This window comes from Mustela lutreola, chromosome X (genome assembly GCF_030435805.1).
Source record: "Mustela lutreola isolate mMusLut2 chromosome X, mMusLut2.pri, whole genome shotgun sequence".
NCBI classification, from domain to species: domain Eukaryota; kingdom Metazoa; phylum Chordata; class Mammalia; order Carnivora; family Mustelidae; genus Mustela; species Mustela lutreola.
In genome coordinates, this window is record NC_081308.1 from 114,459,598 (window position 1) to 114,483,354 (window position 23,757).

At 40.7% G+C, this 23,757-nt stretch overlaps 1 protein-coding gene across 5 annotated transcripts in view; it reads right to left on the reverse strand.

Moving 5' to 3' along the window:
• The window catches only part of MBNL3 (muscleblind like splicing regulator 3), a 106,230-nt gene that overhangs the window by 56,502 nt on the left and 25,971 nt on the right, over positions 1 to 23,757 (reverse strand). For all 5 annotated transcript variants that reach the window (XM_059157478.1, XM_059157475.1, XM_059157476.1 and 2 more), the window contains exon 2: positions 8,527 to 9,394. In XM_059157478.1, coding sequence (XP_059013461.1) covers positions 8,527 to 8,703 — 177 coding nt within the window. In that variant the 5' untranslated portion in view covers positions 8,704 to 9,394. The remainder of the gene's footprint in view (positions 1 to 8,526; positions 9,395 to 23,757) is intronic.

A 23,757-nucleotide genomic window follows, 5' to 3' on the forward strand; every position in this document is an offset into this window, starting at 1 on the left:
AATACAGCACCTGCACGTTTCTTTCGATTAATGTCGGCATGGTATATCTTCTCCTCTCCTTTTAACACTTGTAAATAAAAAAAGCAAAGAGAAGAACTGTATGCTACTATTTGTGTAAAAAAGTGAGAATATGTACATATATATTTGCATGTCTGTTCATAAAATATTCACGGGAGAGAGAAAACTCAATACATTGGTGGTGAGGTCAACAGGTTAGCTGCAGAAAAAAAAAAATGAGAGGGAAACCTCATTGCATACCCTTTATTGGTTTTTTAATGCAAACCTCTTATACTTAATTTTTAACTTTTTTTTAGATATTCATATATCATAAAGCTCCCCCTTGTAATGTGTACACGTCAGTGGTTTTTAGGTTATTCACAAAGTAGTGCAACAGTTACCATTGTCTACTTCCAGAACATTCTATCCATTAGCAGCCGCTTCCTACTGCTCCTTCAACCTCTTCTCTCCTTGCCACCAATGCCCCTGGCAATACTGATATGCTTTCCGTCTCTGGATTTGACCACTCTGGATACTTCATATAAATGCAATCATACAATATGGAATCTTTCTGAACTGCCTTTTTGCCCTTAACATAATGTTTTCAAGGTCATCCATTCATTCCCTTTTATAGCTTAATACTTCATTCCCTTAGTACTGAAGTACTGAGTACTTCATTCCCTTTTATAGCTTAATACTATTCCATGGCATGTAGAAAACATTTTATCTCTTCATCAGTTGATGGCCAATTGTTCAAATTTTTGAAAGATCAAAATACATTATCCATTCAAAAATTAAATTTAAAAAAATCAAAAGGGAAAGAAAACAATTCACATTTTTCTAAAACGTCAAAAGTAAAAGAAAAAAATCATCAAGTAAATAATGTATGAAAAAGAACAATGTATAGAAGAGCTTTGCTTGGCGATTCACCAGAGAGGACTTCTAAGACTCGCTGGCTAAGATTTATTACACCAGAAAATACAGAGGAGAAGCAGCAGGAAAAAGATCTACATCAGGAGAGTCCAGTGACGCCTGGGACAGGCTTCCAGGGTCCTTCCTCATCCGGGACACGCTCTGAGTCTTTCTCATGATAGACACAGCCTCACCTGATCTGCTCACTCCCGCTTACCTCTCCCCCTCCACCCCTCTGCTCCAGCCATCCTGATAGCTGATGATCTCAAGATTCATCACACACACACCAGGCTCACTCCTGCTTTGGGGTCTTTGCTATGGCTGTTCTCTTTGCCTGGAATGTTCTCAGAAATCCTCATAACTCGCCCACTCACCTCCTTCATGCCTCTCCTCAATACCACCACCTGACCACTCTACATACAACAGCAGCCCCTGGCATTCTCTGTCCTTGCCTTCTTCATACCGGAAGATGTCATTCACCCGCATACCGACTTCCTTTTTGTTTGCCCCTCCCCCAACTAGACGGTCGGCTTCATGGGGCAGGGACTGTTTGAAGTTCACTGCTGGATTCTTCTGCTTAGCACAACGCCTGCAACCCAACAGGTGCTCCTGAAGTACCTGTCCAGTGAACGGATGAATAAATCGCATCCATCTGTCTATCTATCTATCTATCTATGGACACTGAGTGGAAGGGAAGAAGGAAGGTATTTGGAACATGTAAGATTCCTTATTCTCAGCTCCAGAATGCCAGAATGTAGAGGAAATGCTCAATGAAATTCTCAACTTTTTTCTCGGGATTTGAGTATGCAAACACTATATTTAATATCATGAAACTTCTCTTATAAAGATGATTTTAATTTCCCCTGGGAGGTTAGCTCTCTCTAAAAAATTTTTTTTATTAGAAGTAACAGTTTTGTTGAAGAACACATAAATAATGCAGAAAGAATTAGATTACAGGGTGAGAGTTCTCTGGACCGGAGTTGGGGAGAGAGGGAGCAGTGGAAACCGGTGGCTGTGTCAGCTGTCGGGGCAGCCATGCCAGGAGGGCTCCTCCAAATGTCCTCAGGCATAAACTTGGCCACATGAGACTTTCTTGACTATTTCTATCCTTTACCCACTTTTCCGGGGAAAATATCATTTTATTTTATTTTATTTTTTTTTACTGTAAAGCTCGTTGGATATTAAAGACCTTTTTAATCTGTCAAATTAGTTAAAAATTTCTCCCTAATTATTGCTTATCTTCTAGCTTTTTGGTGTTTTCTGTCTCTCAGCCATGATTTGCATTATGTATTCAGTTCTAATAATCCTTTGCTTTGATCACCTCTGCCTCTGATAATGCGCTTAGAAGGTCTTGCCCACCGCCCAGATTATAAAAGTGCTCACCTACAAATGAGGCAAGGTAGGGACAGGGAGGTTGGGTACTTATTCAAGACCACACAGCTGGCAAAACCTGGCCCATCCAGTGGTAAAGCTTATACTGGGTTGTGGTGAGGATTACAGTCAGCATGTGTGAAGTTTCTGGAATATCATAGGCATTCACTAGAAGATAAAATTTATTATTATGATTGCATAGTCCTCACAAACATAATTTCTGATGGCTGCATATTATTTGAAAAATAGAATCTTTTATATTAAGTCTGTTTCTAAAATACCATTCTTGCACGAGTAGGAAAAGCTTTTGGAATTCCATGGAATGACTGAAACCTTTTTTTTTTTTTTTTTGAGGAAACAGTTGTCATTAAATGAAATTTTGAAAGGACATATGTATTGAAAATGTTGGTCAGGTAACAGACTTACAGATTTGGTCTTTTTAAAATCTTTGTCTCTCTATTATAGTTTTCTAGAAATGATATTTTTATTTTCTAACCAGAAAAATTGCCACAAACGCATATTTTTTAAAAGTCTCTGAATGAGAGATCGGGCAGTATCTAGATTTTGTTTTCTTTCTTTCGTTTTTTCTTCCCTTCCCTTTTCTTCTCTGTTCTTTTTTTTTTTCTTTTCTTTCTTTTCCTTTTTTTGTACCCTGGGAGGAACATGAGACTAACAGGAAGTGTAAATGGAGGGAGAGGCTGGCTGTCCAGGGTGGGCGGGGGGGTGAGGGAGATAGGTCTGTGAGGACACAGGAGGTAAGGCAGGTTTATGATACAAATGGACAGTCATATAAAGGACGGAAACACACAGAAACGTTAGTGGTGATATTGGCACAGCAGGGATGATGTTTACACTTTACCTATCTTTCATTACATTTTATTCTTATCATCTTGCATATGATTTTTAAGATTGCTTTTTGTCTTTTCCTTTCTCTTCATAGAGATGGATAACTTTTACAATCGGGGGAAATATTATCTTGGAAACAAAGGCAGAACACCTGCTTCCCAATGTAAGAGGATCCCAAGGTAAGGGGGCCAGGAGCACTGATTTTATTCCACACAAGTTCCACCCCGCAGTAGCACATGATAGGGACACACACATCCCCAAACTTCTGGGGCTTCTCATCCTCCAGGGTTCTGCCATTCTGGGGGCCCATCACTCCTTCCTTCCTGTCATGCTCTTGGTCTATTTTCTCTTCCCTCCCCTTCTTGACTGACCGTAATCACTTTTAATAGACACTCGTTTACATTTTAACAGCTTAGGTATTAGGATGCCCCTTAAAATCAATGGCATATTGTAGGAGATGATGAATAAATGAGGAAGATATTTATCAATTTGCACAAAAGGAAAACCGATCACTTTACAGCAGAGAAACCCAGAAGACACCATCTCAATCAAAGTGATTAAGGTTATTATAACAAGTGATAAGATACACCAACATCAGGTACTCTTAGATATCATGCACATCTTTCCTGTGCCTTTTTTTTTTTTTTGCCAAAAATGCACAACCCTAATCCAATTATAAGAAAGCATTTGACAAACCCAAATTGAGAGGCGTTCTACAAAATAACTGACCGGTACACATCCAAAGTGTCAAGGTCAGGAAAGAAAAGGAAAGACTGAGGAACTGTCACATATTGGAGGGGTCTAAGGGGATAGGACAAGTAAGTACAACGTGGGATCCTGGATTGGATCCTGGAATGGAGAAAGGACATTGGGGGAAAATTGGTTAAATTCAAATAAGGTCTCTAGTTTAGTTAATAATATTGTACTAGAGTTAATTTCCTGGTTTTGATAACTGGGCTACGTAAGATAAGTTGTTGACATTACCAGAAGCTGGATGAAGGGTATGCAGGAACTCCTTGTACTATTTTTAAAGATTTTATTTTATTTTATCTTATCTTATCTTATCTTATTTTAGATTTATTTATTTTAGGGAGAGAGTGAGTGAGCGGGGGAGGGACAGAGGAAGAACGAGAGAATCTCAAGCAGACTCCCTACCGAGCCTGGAGCCCAGTGGGGAACTCAATCCCAGGACTCGGATATCATGACCTGAGATGAAATCAAAAGTCAGCTGCCTAACCACTGAGCCACCCAGGTGCCCCAATCCTTGTACTACTTTTGCAACTTTTCTGTAAGCCTCAAATTTTTCCAAAATAAAATATTTAAAAAGTTAGGTTGAGCTATCAATGTGTATTTGTTTTGGTTCTAATTGTAATTCCATTTTTCTTAAAAAAAAAAAAAAAGGTTTTGAAATGTCCAAAATGGCACTGACTTTTACCAAAGATATTTCCTTTTCAAAGTCAGTATTCCTGAAGATAGAGATCGTCAGGTAAAATATGATTTTCCTGGAATCTGAGGATGACAGGTGCTATTTATGTATCTTTATAGTGCAAGCGGACCTCTCTGATAAAGCTTAGAAATGGTTCTGAGTCTTGCATAATCCAGTGACCCTTGGGATTAGGTTGCTAGGTCTTCTGCTCCCAGCAAGTTTTCCCTTAGCAAACAGGGATGACATAAATATTCAGTCAAATTTTAAACTGGCAATGACTGTGACTAGTGAGACATAGTACAGAATATACAGATGACTCAGGACAATCTGACCTACAAGAGTGGATTCACATCCGTGCGCTGACACGACAGGTTCCACTTGTCAAAATGTGATTACGCTTGTGATCATGTGTGATGTTTGAAGACATCACGTGGAGCTAGTTTATGTGCATTCTGGACCCAGTTTCCATCTTTTAGGAATGTAGTTGGGTTGACATGGCTGTCCTCCGACAATGTCCGCTGCCAAGACCTTTGCCAGGAAATTTTTGTTACAAAACGACTCAGCGTGGGGAGTAGAGGGGGCAGATGTAATGGACGTCGATACGCCATAATGAAATGATCACAGCATTTACATCCTTCCTGGATAACACGTGGCTGATGTCACCCTGCTTCAAGTACAGAGGGGACAGAGCAAGACATCATGACATCGTCGAAGCAGAATATATGACAATAACAATCTTGGCTACGGAAAGGATCACAAAGATTCTAGTGTGGTATTTTTAGGGACGATCTTTTGTTAAAGGTAAGGGACGTGCCCTGAAAGTATCAGGATATGTCAGTGGCAAACTGTCATATTGAGAAATTGGCAAAGAACAGGTTAAGCAATATTTTGGAGAGGATTTTTAAATAAACATGCCAAGCAGGCTAAGCAATTGAGTAAAAAACAGCTGCTTATCAGCATGACATGAGACCCTTTTATGTAGCTGGAAATCAGTCTGTGGGCCGCACTGTCTAGAGCTCTATCTGAAGATGGTGCAGCCTTCGTCAGTGAACACACAACATTCACTTCAGCACAATGCACGATTAGCCATCAAGCTCGCCCTCCTTATTTTTACAACAATTCCTCATTACAAGGTGAGTATAGAACACTGTGTGTATTGTGCCTATTATGAAGGCAAAGAACCATCATCATCTGGTAACGTACCCTGTGCTAATGGAATCTTCAGAAAAACAAAACATGGAACACCAAAAGCAGCAGCCCAAAACTCATCAAATGATTGCTTCAATTATTTAACCACTCACGGAAATAGAAAGAGTGCACAGATGGATTTCAAAGGTGTTTCAATGATACAACCTCAAGGAGAGTAGCAAATACTGCAATAAACATTGAGGTATGTTATTTGTGTATTTTAGACAGGGTCCTCCTACAATCCACACAGGTCAATTACCCTCAACTTAGTATGACATTCATGCATATTGTGGATAAGGAATAATATTAAAGCAGAGAACCACAAAGCTTTTGGGCAGACATGGAACTGGGATGAATGTGCTGTCTAACTGGCAAATTAATTAATTGTTTGAAAGGCTTTGTGTATTTGAAATATTCAAGTTTTCATTAAAATTTGAAAATGTGAGGATTATATAAATTGTCTTTATCCTGTATGACTGGTCATCAAGATATCAACATAATGCAAAAATTATTTTAAAAACACTGGATGCAGTGAGTAGACAGTATATTTAAATAATTAAGTGGCTTATTAATATTCATTGCCATTATCTATGTAGTCTCTGAATTAAACATTTTACAGCCTTCAAAGTGGTAGTGCCACATGTGTTTTGTTAACAATTCCTTTGTTTTTCTTCAAAATGTTTCCTTTATGGCACTTTAAGTACAAGAAGTGACCTAAAATATACCACTGATTGGGAGGATCGCCTATCTGCTTTCACCGGATGTCTGCAAAGAAAGAATTTACAAAGCCTGCAAGGAACTCTCCATCAAAGAGTAAACTATAGGGGCGCCTGTGTGGCTCAGTCATTAGGCAACTGCTATTGGCTCAGGTCATGATCCCAGGGTCCAGGGATGGAGCCCCGAAGCAGCATTGGGCTCCTTGCTCAATGGGAAGCCTGTTTCTCCCTCTCCCACTCCCCCTGCTTGTATTCCTTCTCTCGCTGTTTCTTTCTCGGTCAAATAAATAAATAAAATCTTAAAAAAAAAACAACCAAGAGTAAACTATAAAACAGTGACACTTAGCTTGAAGAACTAATATGAGAACACTCATGGCAACTGGATTTGGGTATGTCCATTTGGAACATGAGTTTGTAGAGTTCAGCAAAAAAACCCTAACTAAATAGAGCTGTTTTGAAGATACTCCTCCCCATGGTATCTCCATAATAATCCTGGAAAGTAGGAAGAGATAAAGGAACGTAAGCCTTATCAGAAAGAGTAGCTAAGGCCAGACACAGTAGCAAGGCTGGGACTGTCCCCCAGATCTCCTGAAACAACATATGTACACTGCCTCGTGCTATCCCAGACCCTTGGGATCGTTGGACTGAATGAAAGACATCTCTTATCTCTTGTTTCCCCCACCCCAACTAGCCCAGTGCCTTTTTCTGCTTCAAGGCATTGCCAGGTAATGCAGCAGGAGATTTCCATAATACACAAAATAATTACAGATGAAACCCGAATGATAGTGAGATGTAGAGAATAAGCCCTACAATCATATCTTCTGCAAATAAGGGCAATTCAGACATTCTCAATGGCAAAAACTACTGTTTTTTTACAATAACAAGTTTCCATTCTTAACTTGGGAGGATCCCAAATGAAAAGTCGTAACCACAAAATAAGTTAAATTAACTAGCTATGGAGAATGTCATTTGATGAAATGTTTTCTGAAGAAATGATCACATAAAGGAATACATCTCTGTCAGCCAATGCAGCCATAAATAAAAATGTTAATGAGGTAAAATTGGTCATGATGAGGCTAAAACAATATCAAGAAATTAAACAGGTTCTTATTAGGCTTAATTCACTTTCACGTATTTTGAAAAAAAATTCTCAAATGCATCGTAGCAAATCTTATTAAACTAGGAATCAATTACCATTTTTCTTACTTCTATGCTTTAATTTATACATCTTTATCCTTAATTTAAAGATAACTATGAATAAAACATGAAAGTTAGTGCATTTTCTTGTTCTGCAATCACATATGTTCTATTCTACATAATATCTCATTTGCCCTCGTATTTTGGTTATAGTCTAGTACATAATATTTGGGTTTGATGACCTTGGCAGTGAGACTTGCCTTATAAAAGTACTCAGAAATCTGAAATTAGTTAATCTATTCAGGAAGAAAATTAAGTGAACCTAGTTTGGTACCCATGTTCACGTTAAGTATTCTGGGGGCCCTTGGCTGGCTCATTCAGTAGACTGTGTGACTCTTGATCTCAGGGTTGTAAGTTCGAGCCCTGCATTGGGTGTAGAGATTACTAAAATAAACTTTAAAGGCCATTCTCCTCCTGGATGGTGAGATTTTCACCTTATACTCTTTGAGTTTGACTTCACTTGTCCTCTGAAAGCTGCTTGGTCCCTGCCAAGTTTTATTTTGATAACATACTTAATAGGGCTATAATTCAGTAAATGGCTTCTTTAGGCTCTACAAGAACTATGATCACTATATTCAACATTTAGATCCTATACAAAAAAGTAAAGTATGGCGAGGCTGCAATTTCTCATTCCTACAAAAATTCTTTCATTTTTTTTTTCCTTCAAGTCTATCTTAATCAGCGGACTTTGAGGAGATGAGATGAGCTATAGTCTGGCATAGTTCTACAAGCACAGAGTCTATATCCTGTCTTAAAACAAACAAACAAAACTTACCACTTCTGTGCTATTACTAACGTCAAGGCACATCATATTTCAAAACACCCAGACATCAACAAATTTAAACGAAGCATATGTGTGTAGATGGGACTCACCTTTAAGGAATCAAAACACGCCACCACTCGACCATTTTCCACATGGCAGACTCTCGGCGGATGGGCGAACTTGCAGTCTGCATCGGCTCGAGAGCAGGTTCCTCTCTGAAATTCTCTGCAGACTTCTAAAGTCAGCCACTGGGTGTCTCGAACCAGGGTGACATTGACCGCCGTCATATTGAAAGCGAAGTTAGAATCAAGTGCACCCTCTTTAGGACAGTTTCAGTGCTGTTAAAAGGTTAAAAGTGAATTCAAGCTAGATGCGAAGCGATGAGGTTGCTTTGCTGAAATGCTTCTTTGTTAGCACTTAGGTTTTCGTCCCAGCCAAAATTTGGTCTGATCAAACAAAAAGCCAATCGCAAAATAAAAATTGTATCAGAACAGCTAAAAATTAAACGGGAGACCAACTCCTAAGAAGGCAACCAGAAAGGTTAAGATATTGAGTGTTTAATTTGTTCCTCTGCCAAAGTTACTTCCAATAATAACTGGCAGGCTTTCAAAAGAATTCTGTGCTCTTTAGCTGATGTTTTCAATTATTCTTGCAAAAAGCGTACACTGCTGGTTGCCCTTCAATTTGTGGAATGGTTTCAGATCAAGGGGAGAAATGTTTTTCTCCCTATTCCTTGGATCTAATGATTAAGATTGGTAAGGATGGGACAACTGAAAAAATAAAACGTGCCGCGAAGTCAGGAGGAGGGAAAATGACTAGGGAAACTGGGAATCAAAGGGAAAAGAGAATGGACAAGTTGTTGAGACTGAACTACGAGCAAACCAAGTTTGGGGGCTGGGGAGGGAGAGGGGTTTATAAGCAAACAGCTCTAGAGGGGAATCGAAGCAGCAGCGTTCAGAAAAGGCACTTTTCAGAAACCTGCAAGAAAAAAAAAATAAAATTAGCTAATAGAATGCAATATTTCAGTTTTAAACTCCAGATTTGGAAACGAAGTACCCTATCCTGTTTAAAACAGGAAGCATCTAGATATTGACAGTGCAAAACAGTACAGCCAACCCTTGTGAATAAAAAGAGCACTTCCCAGTGTAGAGTAAAAGGAGGCAGCCACATAAATTTACTGTTGAAATACAAGCCCAGTTGGGGCACCTGGGAGGCTCAGTTGGCTAAGCGGCGGACTCTTGGTATCATCTCAGGTGATGGTCTGAGGGTCCTGGGAGGGAGCCCCGCCTCCAGCCCTGTGTGGGTCTCTGCGCTCAGCAGTGGGGTCTGCTCAAGGGTTCTCTCTCTCCCTCTGCCCCTCCCCTTGCTTGTTGGCTCACATGTTCTCTCTCTCTCTCTCTCTCTCTAAAATAAGTAAACAAATCTTTAAAAAGAGAAAGAAATACAAGCCCAATTAAAAAGGAGAAAAGATGTTTTCATTTTGTTTGGGGACAGAAATTCATTTGGGGGTTCACCGCACAGGAAATGCCAGAGCAGGACAGAACAGCCCCTCAGTTTCTAGAGGCTAGAGAAGACCTGTCATTAACCTGGCTTCGCTATGGTCTGATCGAAGGCTTGCTGATCTGCTCTCAAAATCCAGCACAGGAATTGCTGAGAAAATGTAAGTTGCTCTTACATTTTGAAATGTAGTCGTTGAGGATCACAGCAAATGGTCAGGAGGTAACTCGCCAGACTCCGACCTCGGATGAGGTGGGGGAGAGGATGTAAAATGGGCTTCAGATAAAGAAAAAAAAAATTCTCTGAGAAGATGCTAGGGTTTTTTTTTTTTTCTAGTATTTTATTTAGGGGTGCCTGGCTGGCTCAGTGGGTTAAATATTTTATTTATTTGAGAGAGGGATAGTGAGAGAAGAGTATGAGCAGGAAGGAGAGGGAGAAACAGAATCCCTGCCTCACAGGGAGCCGGACTCGGGACTCGATCCCAGGACCCCAAGATCATGACCTGAGCTGAAGGCAGACACTTAACAGAGTGTGCCACCCAGATGCCCCTGGTTTATTTTTTTATTTTTTTTTCTGTGTATGCCCCATTAGTTCCTAGTCTCTGTAGAGGGATACCGCAACTTAACACAGGAGGAAGTTTTAGCATATACAAGTAAGCGAGACAGAAAGCAGTCTTCAGTTATACATTAAATACTAGGCAGCTTTAAGGTTTGCAGTTTAACCCAGCATCAACCGGCAATAATCTTTAGCGACTCAGCTGAGAGAATGGATAGAAGGTTAATTTATTGGCACCATGCCACAACGTGTACCGAAATAACAGGAATTTTCTAAAATAAAAGTAAGCTCTGAGTATCAGTCAAATCAACCGGTGGTCAATGTCATCAAAAAAGTAGAAGTCAAGTTCTTAGAACCATTTCTTTAAAATTTTTTTTGAAGATTTAGCTGTTCATTTGAGACAGAGAGAGAACACAGGGGGAGAGGCAGAGAGAAGGAGAAGCAGACTCCCCAGTGAGCTGGGAGCCTGACGTGGGGCTTGATCGCAGAACCGGGAGATCATGACCTGAGCAGAAGGCAGACAGACACCGAACCATCTGAGCCACCCAGGTGCCCCATTTCATTTAAATTTCTGAATAGGATCTTTTACAACTCTACAGAATCTGAATCTTCCCATTTGTCTTTCTGCAGTCAGGATGAAACTCAATACTACCTAATATCATCGGGAAATTAAATATCTAGAAAATTCAGTCAAGCTTATCCATCCAAGGGAAAATACATATTTCTCTGAGTCATCCTTCATGGAACCCTTTCTAAATTGTATTATAGTTCGCTTTGCCTTCTTACAAAATACTGAATATCATTTGACCTCTAGTGGAAGACTTGGGGTCATAAACGTCATAGAAAAGTATTAGTTTCTCTCCTTTGGTGGTAGATTGTTAACGGCCACTTCTACTGTCACTTGTCTTCCTGGCACAGCACCTGCCCTAGGTGTCCATCTCCCTTCTGGAAAACATAAGAGCCAATCGTGAATGTTGAATAAGAGTTACTCACTGAATGATGGGCCTCGGGGTGGGGGGGGGCAAAGTGCAAGGTTTTCTGGTTTGGGGACCTTTTGCAATATGCTCCATACAGGCTCATGTCCTAGAGGGTTAAGGTTGTTAGGCAAATGATCTCTAGGAAAATATTTACCATATAATTTTTAAATAGCCAGATGGGGAAATATAAATGAAAACCACAGTCAGATACCGCTTTGCCGGCTTTGGGGTGGCTACGGTGAGAACCAGAAAACTTGGAGAAATCGGAACCCAAGTGTCCATGGATAGATGAATGAATATGCAAGAGGTAATGATACCTGCAAAGTGAATCCATCATTAAAAGGAACAAAGTACTACTATGTGCTGCAACACTGATGAACCTTGAAAACACTACGCTTTAGTGGAAGAAGCCAGTCACCAAGGCCACATAGTATGTGTCCATTTAGATGAAATATCCACAGAGTCAGAAAGCAAATGAGTGGTTGTGAGGACTCTGGGGAGAGGAGGACGTGAAGTAACTGCTTCATGGGTCCAGGGTCTCCTTGGGGAGTGATGAAAATATTCTGGAATTAGATAGTGGTGATAGGTGCACAATTTTTTAATACACTAAAACCCGTTCCCTAAATGGTACACTTTAAATGGGTGAATTGGATAGTATGTGAATTACATACATTAAAAAAAGTCTAAGGAAACACTCCATCCCCCTCCCCCCAAAAAAAGCCTCACGAGTGATAGGACTGGCTACCCCAAGCTTTCTTTTTGGATTCTCCCTAGACACAAATTCTACGTAGTGTTCCTAAGTGGACTTTCAAGTGCAAATTAGTTTCCATATGGTAGTTGACTTAGTGTAGTATGGAAAACACTCTAAAAGAGAACATTCTGCAAGTTTGTAAGTTTATATTTAAAGATATATTCAAATTTAGTCCTGCAACTAAATTATATAGGCTGTCTGAATACATGTGAATGAAAAACAACCAAAAAGGAATATATATGTATATAATATATATAATATATAACATATATATCATATAATATATTTTATATATATGTGTATATATATGTAAAATTCGCTAAGAACATAAACAGTGAGGGTCTGGAAAAAGATTTTTCTACAGAAACCCATCAAATATAGAAACAGGCAATATATAATAAATTTGAATTTTGAATTTTTGAAAAAGAATAATGCAAATCAGACCTGGACTCTGGCCATGTACTTTATGTAAGATGGAGCAATGGGAGAAAGAATTTTCTTTCTTTTTTTTGAAATTGGCCTGCAACCTCTGATGGGACCCTGGCCAATTCTTCCGAAACAGTCCTAGCCAGCGCATGTCTTCCTGCAGACTTGGAACAGGTTTTGGAGCTGGTGCAGAAGCAGCGAGGCGTAGCAGCTACAGGGGGAGTAGTTTTCTCGAGGTGCTCAGCTCGTCTGGCTACGTATGCAAGACAAGGAGCGGGCCATTTTCCCTTGTATTTTGAAGAAGGTCAACTTTGTCAGGGGGACAATACAGCTCTATCTTCACTACCTTACACTTGAGTAACAGGGATATAATTTTTCTTTTTATGATTGATCATCCTCTAATGTAAAGCATGAAGAACTACCATTTCTTAGTATATTTGTACTTATGTGGTATTTGCTAGTTTTATTTCCTTGATCTTGGGAGCTCTAAAGAACACTCTGAAACATGGGTGATCACCCCAAAATACCAATGAAGACATGAAACCCAAAGAGGTTAAAAAGTTTCTACAGTTAGAAAGCCTTCGGTGGTAGAGCCAAGACTTGAGGCAAGATCTCCGAGTGCTTTCAAATCTCATGCTTAGATCCTGGCAGAGAAATGTCTTATCTCTTCTCTGTCTGGGAACCTTAAACATGGAAAGCCAGTCATTTTTGCACAGTACTCATGACTCCTTCTCCAAATTACGTTCACGTCTGTTGTATCAACATCTTCATTTCCCCGAGTTGAGCTGCACCAATGTCAAGCCAGCAGCTACTATGAGCCAGATGCTGTTCTAGATATTGAACAAGATAGGGTCCCTGCTGACATAGGACTTCCTATGCTCATTTAACTAGAGAAGAAACCTAAGGCACCAGGAAGTGAAATGATTGTGAGAGTTTATGAAGGGTTGGAGGCAGACGCTAGGTCTTCCGACTGTGGCGGAGGCTAATTCACCATGAATGGGCCATCAAGCCCCACGACTTAAGAACACTCTTAAGCACACTCAAACACTACAGCATCAACGTGCAACCCCAGAAGGAAGACCTCAGAATTACTCACACCAGGTGGTACTGCACCCTGGATTCCTCTTGGTGAGGGAGGTACTACTGTCTCATTTTACAGATGGGGAGGAGAGAGGTAGAGGAAGATTCATTCATTTAATTTGTACAACTTTGTGTAACCTGTAGATGACCAAACCATGCTTCAAACCCAGGCAGCCTGAGTCCAGAGTCCCCTCTTAACCACATCACAATACTGTGTCTGTCTTAGGGCACATAGTGCATTCATAAACACTCTTCTTCGTTATAGACCCTTAAATTTTCTCCCTTACTAGACTGTACATTCTTTGAGGGTAGAGATCACGTCTTACTTAGTTTTGCTGGCTCAGTCTTCTCATGGGAAGTTGGAGCCATGCAGCATTCCTCAGGATTCCTATTTTGAGAAGTCAAAGGGTAAATGGGAATTTAACATTAACCCTTCTGTTTACCTTGCTGGCAAGTTTTGTCAGTTGAACTCCGTCTAGGTTGACTGAACTTTGGCCAACTCTGTCAATTTTGAATCAATTGGCCCTGTAAAGTTGAGTATTTTCTCACAATTCTGGCTTTCAAATCCCATTTGGAAAAAAAAAATGCAAACAGGACCTGGGATTCTTGATATATGGAACATTCGGTTGTCATCAGGAATGGTCTATTCCTGCTCATTTGGTTGCAGCAAGATCTCATCCTGGGTTTAGACTAAAAATATGGGGCCCCCAAAAGATTTCTGTCTATATCTTCAAAGAGTAAGTTAATCTTTGGCATGTTTTTGTCCAATAACCAGTGTGAGGAAATGGAGCTGGGAGTGGGGTTGGTGATTTCCCTTGGAGCCACGAAGAAACACTGCTTACATTTTCTTCCTGGAAAATAAGGGTTCGTTTTTGACTGTTCATTAAAGCTCATCTATAAGCATTCTTGAGAAGAGACGCCTGGGTGGCTCAGATGGTTAAACCGCTGCGTTTGGCTCAGGTCATGATCTCAGGGTCCTGGGATTGAGCCCCACATCTGGCTCTCTGCTCAGCTGGGAGCCTGCTTCCCCCCTCTCTCTGCCTGCCTCTCTGCCTGCTTGTGTGCTCACTCTCTCTTTCTCTCCCTCTCCCCCGTCCGACAAATAAATAAATAAATAAATAAAATCTTAAAAAAAAGAATTCTCGAGAAGACATAAAGTATAAATGCTTTTACTTTGAAATTATATACACACTAGATTCACTATCAAGTGCCTCCTTGGAATAAGGAGATTACGGCTTTTTGAAGGATTCATACCTTTTCTCGTGGAAGTTTCCTTGATGGTAAAACAAAAGAATAAATACTTTCTACTGATCTAATGGAAATAGTAACTTGTTCCAAAGCTGGTTGCAAGGCCATTTTTCCCTCACTTTTCGTGTCCCGTCCTCAATTTTACCTTCCCTGCACAAGCCAGCACATAACACAGAAACACTGCCAACACCTCGTCCTGAAGATCACACAGCATTTGGCACCCAAAGCACTATCTGAAGTGGCATGTCTTCCAAAGCATTTATCAAGCTCCTGGATAAACAACGAAAACAATGTTTGCTTTCCTTCCATTTTAAGCTTCCCTTACATCTGTATTAGCTTGGAATTTCTCGTGACCATTTATTTTGGCTCCACGAGTATATGACACACCTGCCCCACACTGCTTGAGTTGGCAAGCTGACAAGGCTGAAAAGCTTTCAAGTTTTCGATTTTGCTTCAATTTCTCTTTCCCCCACTTGTTTTGGTTAGTGGTCTACCAATACATACTCTTCAAGGCTCAGGAGAAGTGCTCACCACCGCGGATGACTTCACAGGCATCCTATGGAAAATGGGCTTTTCTGACTGAAAAAAGGCCAGACAAATAAGGCTCTTCTGCCAATGTGCAGAACACTTCCATTAAGTTTTTTTTTTTTTTAAAGCTTCATTGCAGTTTTCCCCCATACTACTCCTAGGGTAATACATTCAATATACCTCTACAAAAAACAGGTAAGCCAAGTTATTCCATTTCATAAGGCAATTAAGAGACCGCCCTCAGGGGCACCTGGGTGGCTCAGTGGGTTAAAGCCTCTGCCTTCAGCTCAGGTCATGATCCCAGGGTCCTGGGATCGAGCCCCACATCGGGCTCTCTGCTCAACAGGGAGACTGCTTCCCCCATGGCCTGCCTCTCTGCCTACTTGTGATCTCTATCTGTCAAACAAATAAGCAAAATCTTATTAAAAAAAAAAGAGACACCCCCCCCACACTTCAGCTCATACATAGGGTCACAGGAAAAAAAAAATCCTACAGGTTCCCCGTGTCTCTTTTGACCATAACTTTATCAACATATGTGACTGGCTGTGTCTGTCCAAGTTGACTTATTTTTTTTAACAAAAGGTATCGCTCTTTTCAATAGCACACAACATTATGAGAACTTGCTAATAAATGCTATTTAGACAGTTTAAACAAATCTGATTTTATATATATATATATATATATATATATATATATATATATACCTTAAAACCTGGATTCTAGACACAGTTACTATTAAACAATACTGGTTCATTGCGTCCTTGTGTTCATGGGACATAAGTCCCAGTGCCATTAAAAGCCCTTCGTTCATGAAATGGATTTGAACTTGAAGTCAATGAGAATGTAACATATTTGGCAATTCGAGTCCTATAATGCTCAAGCATTTGAGAGGAGTGAAATACAAAATGAGTCATAAGACTGATGGCATTTAATACCATGCAGGGTGATTTTGCTGAAAATTCATTTGACACATACTTATTGGGCATCTAATATGACCCAGGCACTGTGCTAGATAGATACAGGCTGGCCATGAAGGGGAAGAGCAAAAAATAAACAAAAACCCATATCCATTTTTTACTTTATCCATTTAACAAATATTTATCATCACTCCCTAAAATTCAAGAGAATGAGGCCTTTAAAAATGTTCATGTGTGAGAATATCAATCAATCAACAAACATTTATGGTACACCAACTGTATGCACAGACTTGTGTCCCAAGCTTCTGGGGAATCTGAAGAGGTGAAAGATACCACTTCTGCACTGAGAAAGCTTCTCGGGTTGGGGAGGCAAGAACAACATACTGAGAAAGAGAAGTCAACAATGTAGATACTTAAGAGTCAACTTCAGGTGCCTAGACAACAAATGCAGGGAGGATTCTGAAGAAGGAAGGTCACTCAGGTCTGGAGTCTGTCACCAGAACTTTCGAACAGGAACACATGGAGCAGGCCCTTAAAAAACAAATGAAGAGGGGCGCCTAGGTGGCTCAGGTCAGGATCCCAGGGTGCTGGGTTCGAGCCCCGCATCAGGCCCCCTGCTCAGCAAGGGAGCCCGCTTCTCCCTCTTCCTCTGCCTGCTAATCTGCCCACTTGTGTGCTCTCTCGCTCTGTCAAATAAACAAATTAAATCTTAAAAAAATAAATGAATGAAGAAACAGAAACCGAGTGGAAGAAGGCAGGAAAAGAGAACCCGAGTTGCCACAGGACGGCAAACAGGGATGTATATTTGTTATGGAAGTAGGGGCCTCGCTCACAGATTTTAAGCTGAGTAGAAACCTCGTGGCCATGAACGTGGTGTGGTCACAATGATCTGCCGTTTTAAAATGGTTTTCTTTAAGGAGCCCACAACACACAGTCAGAGCAAAGTTTGTGTACCCAACACTCTCCAGTGTTGAACGAAACATGAAAGGGAGGCAGAGGAAGGTCGTTGCTCCCAGGCCACATGAGGCCCAGCCTGGCAGGGATGCCAGCCAGACCTACGTGAAAAGGAGTAAGAGAAACAACATGAAAAGTGCAGCTTTCTTGTCTGCATTTCATCAATTCCCCATGTATGGGTGACCCCAGTTCATTACAGACACAGAATTTATATTCCGATTTTCCAGATTGGATCAAATACTTGTCAATCTTAATCTCTATGATGGAAATTCCTTTTAAAATTGTAGTTGAGAGCTCCACGAGGATTTTTTTTTTTTTTCTGTTACATTTTGTCACGGAACAAGCTCAGGCAGGGAGTTAAGTTTAAATAGTCACTTTTGGGGTGCTTGGGTGACTCAGTAGGTTAAAGCCTCTGCCTTCCGCTCAGGTCATGATCCCAGGGTCCTGGAATTGAGCCCTGCATTGGGTTCTCTGCTCCACGGGGAGCCTGCTTCCTCCTCTCTCTCTCTGCCTGCTTCTCTGCCTACTTGTGATCTCTGTCTGTCAAATAAATAAATAAAATCTTTAAAAAAAATAGTCACTTTTTTGGCCCTACCAGTGTCCTGTAAATTCCTGCTACAGGACTTTAACCAGCACCCCAGTGGTCTGACTTCAAAGTACACAGTGAGTTGAATTCAATTGCATTTTTGGGGCCAATTTACTCACTGATAAGACTTGGTTGAACATTCACTGTTCATCAATACACACACACACACACTACAAAACAATGATCAAAAGCTATCACCAAATGTTTATTTATCCACGAATACTTATAAATGGCCACGTAACTCTCTAGGCACATCCTTATGGGTCACATAAGGATGGCTGTTTGTCAGAGAAGCAAACAAGTTGCATCAAAGCGATTTAATGGTGTAAAGGAATTCTTCGCTTTATCTAGGAAGCATCCCGTGAGGGCTGCCCTCCCTGAGTTCATCACTGGTATTACAGCCAATAAATCAAGGTTCTCAGTGTCAATACAAAACCTCTGCTCCTTATTAGAAGCGCTTATAAAACTAGTGAAAGGACAGGGGACAAAGCGTTGTGGCTTGATCTTGATCTTGTGGTTAGGAGTTCAAGTCCCACACTGGCTATAGAGATTACTTAAAAATAAAATCTTTAACTTCTCAAACCCAACACACACAAAACAGATAATCATATCAAAAAATGGGCAGAAGATATGAACAGGCACTTCTCCAATGAAGACATACACATGGCTATCAGACACATGAAAAATGTTCATCATCACTAGCCATCAGGGAGATTCAAATTAAAACCACATTGAGATACCACCTTACACCAGTTAGAATGGCCAATATTAGCAAGACAGGAAACAACGTGTGTTGGAGAGGATGTGGAGAAAGGGGAACCCTCTTCCACTGTTGGTGGGAATGCAAGTTGGTGCGGCCTCTTTGGAGAACCGTGTGGAGATTCCTCAAGAAATTAAAAATAGAGCTTCCCTATGACCCTGCAATTGTACTCCTGGGTATTTACCCCAAAGATACAGATGTAGTGAAAAGAAGGGCCATCTGTACCCCAATATTTATAGCAGCAATGGCCACGGTTGCCAAACTGTGGAAAGAACCAAGATGCTCTTCAACGGACGAATGGATAAGGAAGATATGGTCCATATACACTATGGAGTATTATGTCTCCATCAGAAAGGATGAATACCCAACTTTTGTAGCAACATGGACGGAACTGGAAGAGATTATGCTGAGTGAAATAAGTCAAGCAGAGAGAGTCAATAATCATATGGTTTCACTTATTTGTGGAGCATAACAAATAACATGGAGGACATGGGGAGATGGAGAGGAGAAGGGAGTTGGGGGAAATTGGAAGGGGAGGTGAACCATGAGAGACTATGGACTCTGAAAAACAACCTGAGGGTTTTGAAGGGGCGGGGGGTGGGAGGTTGGGGGAGCCAGGTGGTGGGTATTATAAAGGATTGCATGGAGCACTGGGTGTGCTGCAAAAACAATGAATACTGTTACACTGAAAAGAAATTAAAAAAAGAAAAAAATCTTTAAAATTAATTAATTAATTAAGAATTCCATTTGTCTCTCGGTATTTCAGAGATCTCTGTTGGATTGGGAGTCAGGGGTCTTTCTTTACAGAAAAATTTAGAGGATAGGTTCATTGCATTTTGGCTAAGTAGCCAATGCCTCTGCTAACACTAAAGAAAGATGAGGTCAACCTCAACCAGTAGAGGGGTTGTGGAGAGAAGCTTAGTTTATGCCATGAGAATGGAAAGCAACACCTTAACTCTGAAATGTAATACTCATCTTCATAAGAACAATTCCGGAAAATCTATCAATTTCAATTCCAGTCAGCTTCAAAAATGGGGAAATGCTTGTGTGCCTCCCCCTGTAAGGTGCGTGATCTAAATCCCGATTTGGGGTTTTAAAAAGGAGGGTGTGGAAAATCAAGTTCACATCAAAATGACAATGCTCCGAATAACTCTAAATGAACTCACAACAGTTAGCACAGCCAGGGGGAGGAACAAAGTAATGTATTGATTACTTCGACCTTGAACAGAGGCCCACCAGAAAGGTTCCTCTACTTGGCTTAAATGCCTGAAATTGTTAGTGTACACATGAAGAGCTCGTCATCCAATTATATCATATCTTACATCTTGGCGATCTGCGATCAGAATGAGTAGGCCAAGTTCCCAGAAGTTGAACTTCACCATCCTGATTCATTTAGTTTCTTCCCCCTGGCAACTCGTAACCATAGTGGACTTGAATTTGTGGCTACGGAGGCATTTCACACTACTGAAAACCAGAGGGATACTGTCCATAGCCTTAACTCCCTGGGGAAAGGCAGGCCCCTCCCTCTGAGAGTACAAAGACTTACTGACCTCTGTGAGTCTGTGTCTCCCGTTAATTTCAATACAACTGTGTCGCCATCCTCTTTCAGAGTCAGAGAATACCGTCTTTTTTACACACACAATTTTGTCCCAACTGCCTCTCTACTATAGGTTTCCTAAACTGTGGACTCTGCTTTTCTACCACACTCTATCTGATCCTCTCTAATTCTGAAAATGTTCTAGCATCAGACTCTGCTTACCGGCCTCAAACTGTCTAACGCTTGAGGCCACGTCGGCTGCTGCCAAAACATACGATCTTGTCCGTTTCTCTTTTAACCGAATGTTTGGTTTGGGCTTCACTTTTCCTGTTTCTGCCTACAAGAGCCCATTTCTCCTGCTCTCCTTGTGTCAGGATAAACATACATACAAAATATTCCATAAAAATAGTCTCTGCATAAAACAAACAAACAAAAATATTCTCTGCATCCATTTCTCATCAGTTGGGACACTGGGGCATTCTATGGAGTAAAAATTCCAAGAGTGAGTTCAGGGATCACCAAAAAGTCACCAAAAACACAATGAGGAAGACAAATTTGCTTTGCTGAGCACATTGCATGATGTATTCTAAAGCAGTATCCTGGTTATTAAACAATTGATATTCCTTGATGTAAATAATCATTAACATTTATGGAGCTTCTACTCTGCACGCACCACACACTGTCTTATTCAACCACTCTAATGCCATGTCAAAGAGACAATACGAAGGAGCAACGTTTAGGTCTAATTTCAAAACAAAATCTGTTGCAGATCTCAAGTCCCCACTTGTCACCAAATAGTGGTATTGAGTTTTTCCGTATTCAAAATTCTCAGATATCATAATAATAGAGTCGTGGACACTAATTAAAAAACCTCCAGCTTCTCAATTTTCTTCCCAGCTTCCTGTAATTATAATGCGAAAGCTAATTACTGTCTTTCCATGGAAACCAGGGAATCCTGAATTGCTTATAATTTTTTGAATATATCTTCTCATGCATGTCTGGCAAATAAGTTAGAAAATGCTTGATATGCTGGGTTTAAAATCATGCATTCAAGGAAACATGTGGCCCGGAGATCTGGCATCCAGCTGACAGAAGGGAAGCATGAAAGCCTTCGGGCATACTAAATCCCTTCCCCAATAATAAAAGTTCTGTACCAAAAAAAAAAAAAAAGTAATCCAAATCAAAACGAAAACTTTGAAGCAAGATTTAGAAATTCTGAAACAACTGTGAAGCTATCCTACTACAACAAGTTAGCGAGCACCTCCAAAAACTCCTCTCTCTGTTGCTCCTTTTTTAAGCTTTCTCTAACAAAATCTGGGGCATGCCAACCATAAAAAGAAGGAAAAACAGACAGGTTTCTTTACGTGAGGGTTTTGGGATGAGATCTGAGGAAGGGCCAGAGAAGAAAGCAAGGATTTCAAAAGCGAACTCCAGGAAAATGCTGAAGTCAAACCAGCCAGGAAGTCAGCGCATTGAGGTAGGCACCCACACACGTGGGAAGGAAGAAGATACCTATAGAGTAACCATCATTTAAAAAAAAAAAATCAACTCAGCTGAAATGGCCAAGCAAAAGCGGAAGAGGAGAAATGGCGCAATAGTTAAAGAGAACACTTAGGTTTGTACCAAAGTGAGCAGAATGTCCTTCAAAGTTGGTGAAAGTCTATACTGTGGTCACCATGTTGTGTTATGCAACCCTGTGAATACACCTTCCAGGGATGCGGCAGGAAACTCCAGTTAGCATTACCACGTCTATGTCACGGAGCACTAAGTGACTGCAATGGCTACATTTCGCTGCCCTGTAATTTACTATAGCAATGAAGGAGACCAAAATGCCTTGGTTCTATTTAAAATAATAGTATAATCCCACAAAAGGTCATAAGGGTGCTCAGGATAAGAGAAACTTCTTCCATTCACAATGACATAAAATGGAGCTTAAGTTTCCGGGGTCCGAATACGGACAGCATTATCAATCACGTGTGATGCAAAACGCTGTTTCACCAAAAACATTCAGCTTCCGTGTTAGTAATCACTGAGACCACACAACTTGGGTTATCATGTTTGTCAAAAGTCTGACTGAACTCTTTTATGGACTGATAAAGACTTTAGAGAATACTAGAATTACAAGTAGCCCTGAAAGATCAATCTAGCTCATTACCTTCAGGCAAGTAAATGACCTTAACCCACTTGGGGTAAATGGCTCATATCCATTTATGGAACACATATCGATAACAGTTGTCTATAATTTCCCTTTCATAAATGTACTCCACGCACAAACATTTATTAAGGACTAACTTGGGGCCACATAACTAGATGTCAAGGGCATAAACATGAACAAGCCAATAGCCCCTTCGTGGTATATTTTCTTTTCAAAATTTCAAACGAATTTCCCAAAGATAATTTTAAAGGATGACATAATTTAAGAAACCAGATGCTATATCGCTTTTATTTTTGAAAACCTTATGTTCAGGCCCACAGGGGTTTCTGATGAATAAGCCTTGACCGTGATCCTCAAGTATCTTCCCATTGTCTCTATTATCTCTGAAGCTGCAATTCTGTGATGTAACTTTTCCATACCTCAGCTCTGCCTCTTTCTCAAGGAAGGCTTCCTTTCTCCCCCTGCACCTCCTCTTCCACACTCTCCATCACCCCGGCACGGACTATAACACGGCTTCCATCTCCACCATCTTATCCAATCCATCCTAGCTACAATGACCTCATTCAAGAACAACACGAATTTGAATTAAACATTGCTAGAACCGTCGGTATATTTACTGTTAACTCCCCTAGCACATAGTACCTGACACAACTAGGTTCTCAATAAATACGAGCTGAGTTGAATATTAACATAAATAACAAAGGGGTAAGTATGCATAACATAGGAGTTACCCGTTAAAGATCCTGAAGGGTCAGTCGTGTATAGGAAAGAGTCTGCATATACGAAAACTGAGTTGTGCTTTGTTTGCTCTACAAATATGTATTAGTTACTATGTACAAGGCATTGGACATGGTTCCTATGCTCCTGGATTTGAAACGCCCAGCAGATAGAACTGCAATGCCACACACATATATTTGTTTTTAAAAGACACGTAATTGTAGGGTTGTACAGATTTCTGGACAGTGCCTCCCTTAGAAAGGGAGAAATCCCATTCTCCTAAAGCCAGCTTCTCAACTCCACTGAGGAAAAGGGACCATGGGGCTCTCTGGACAGTGCTTGAACAGAACTCTCCACCCCGAGCCCGCTGGATCATAGTCGTGCAGCTATTTCTGAGAACTGCTTCAGGGCAGGACCTAGGCTGTTGCCTGACACTTAGGGGGCTCTCAGCCCATTTGTTTTCATTGCACAGATGAGGACACTAAAGCCCAAAGACCTGCGTTTGAACCTCAGTCAAGATACTTAGCCTCAGCCTCTCGGTTTCCCGAGCGGATTAAATCATACCGCAGACATGAACTCCCCCGGTGTAAGGGAGGAAGATGATAAGCCCAGGTCGCAGTTCACGGCATAGCACTGTATTAGACGTGGCAGGT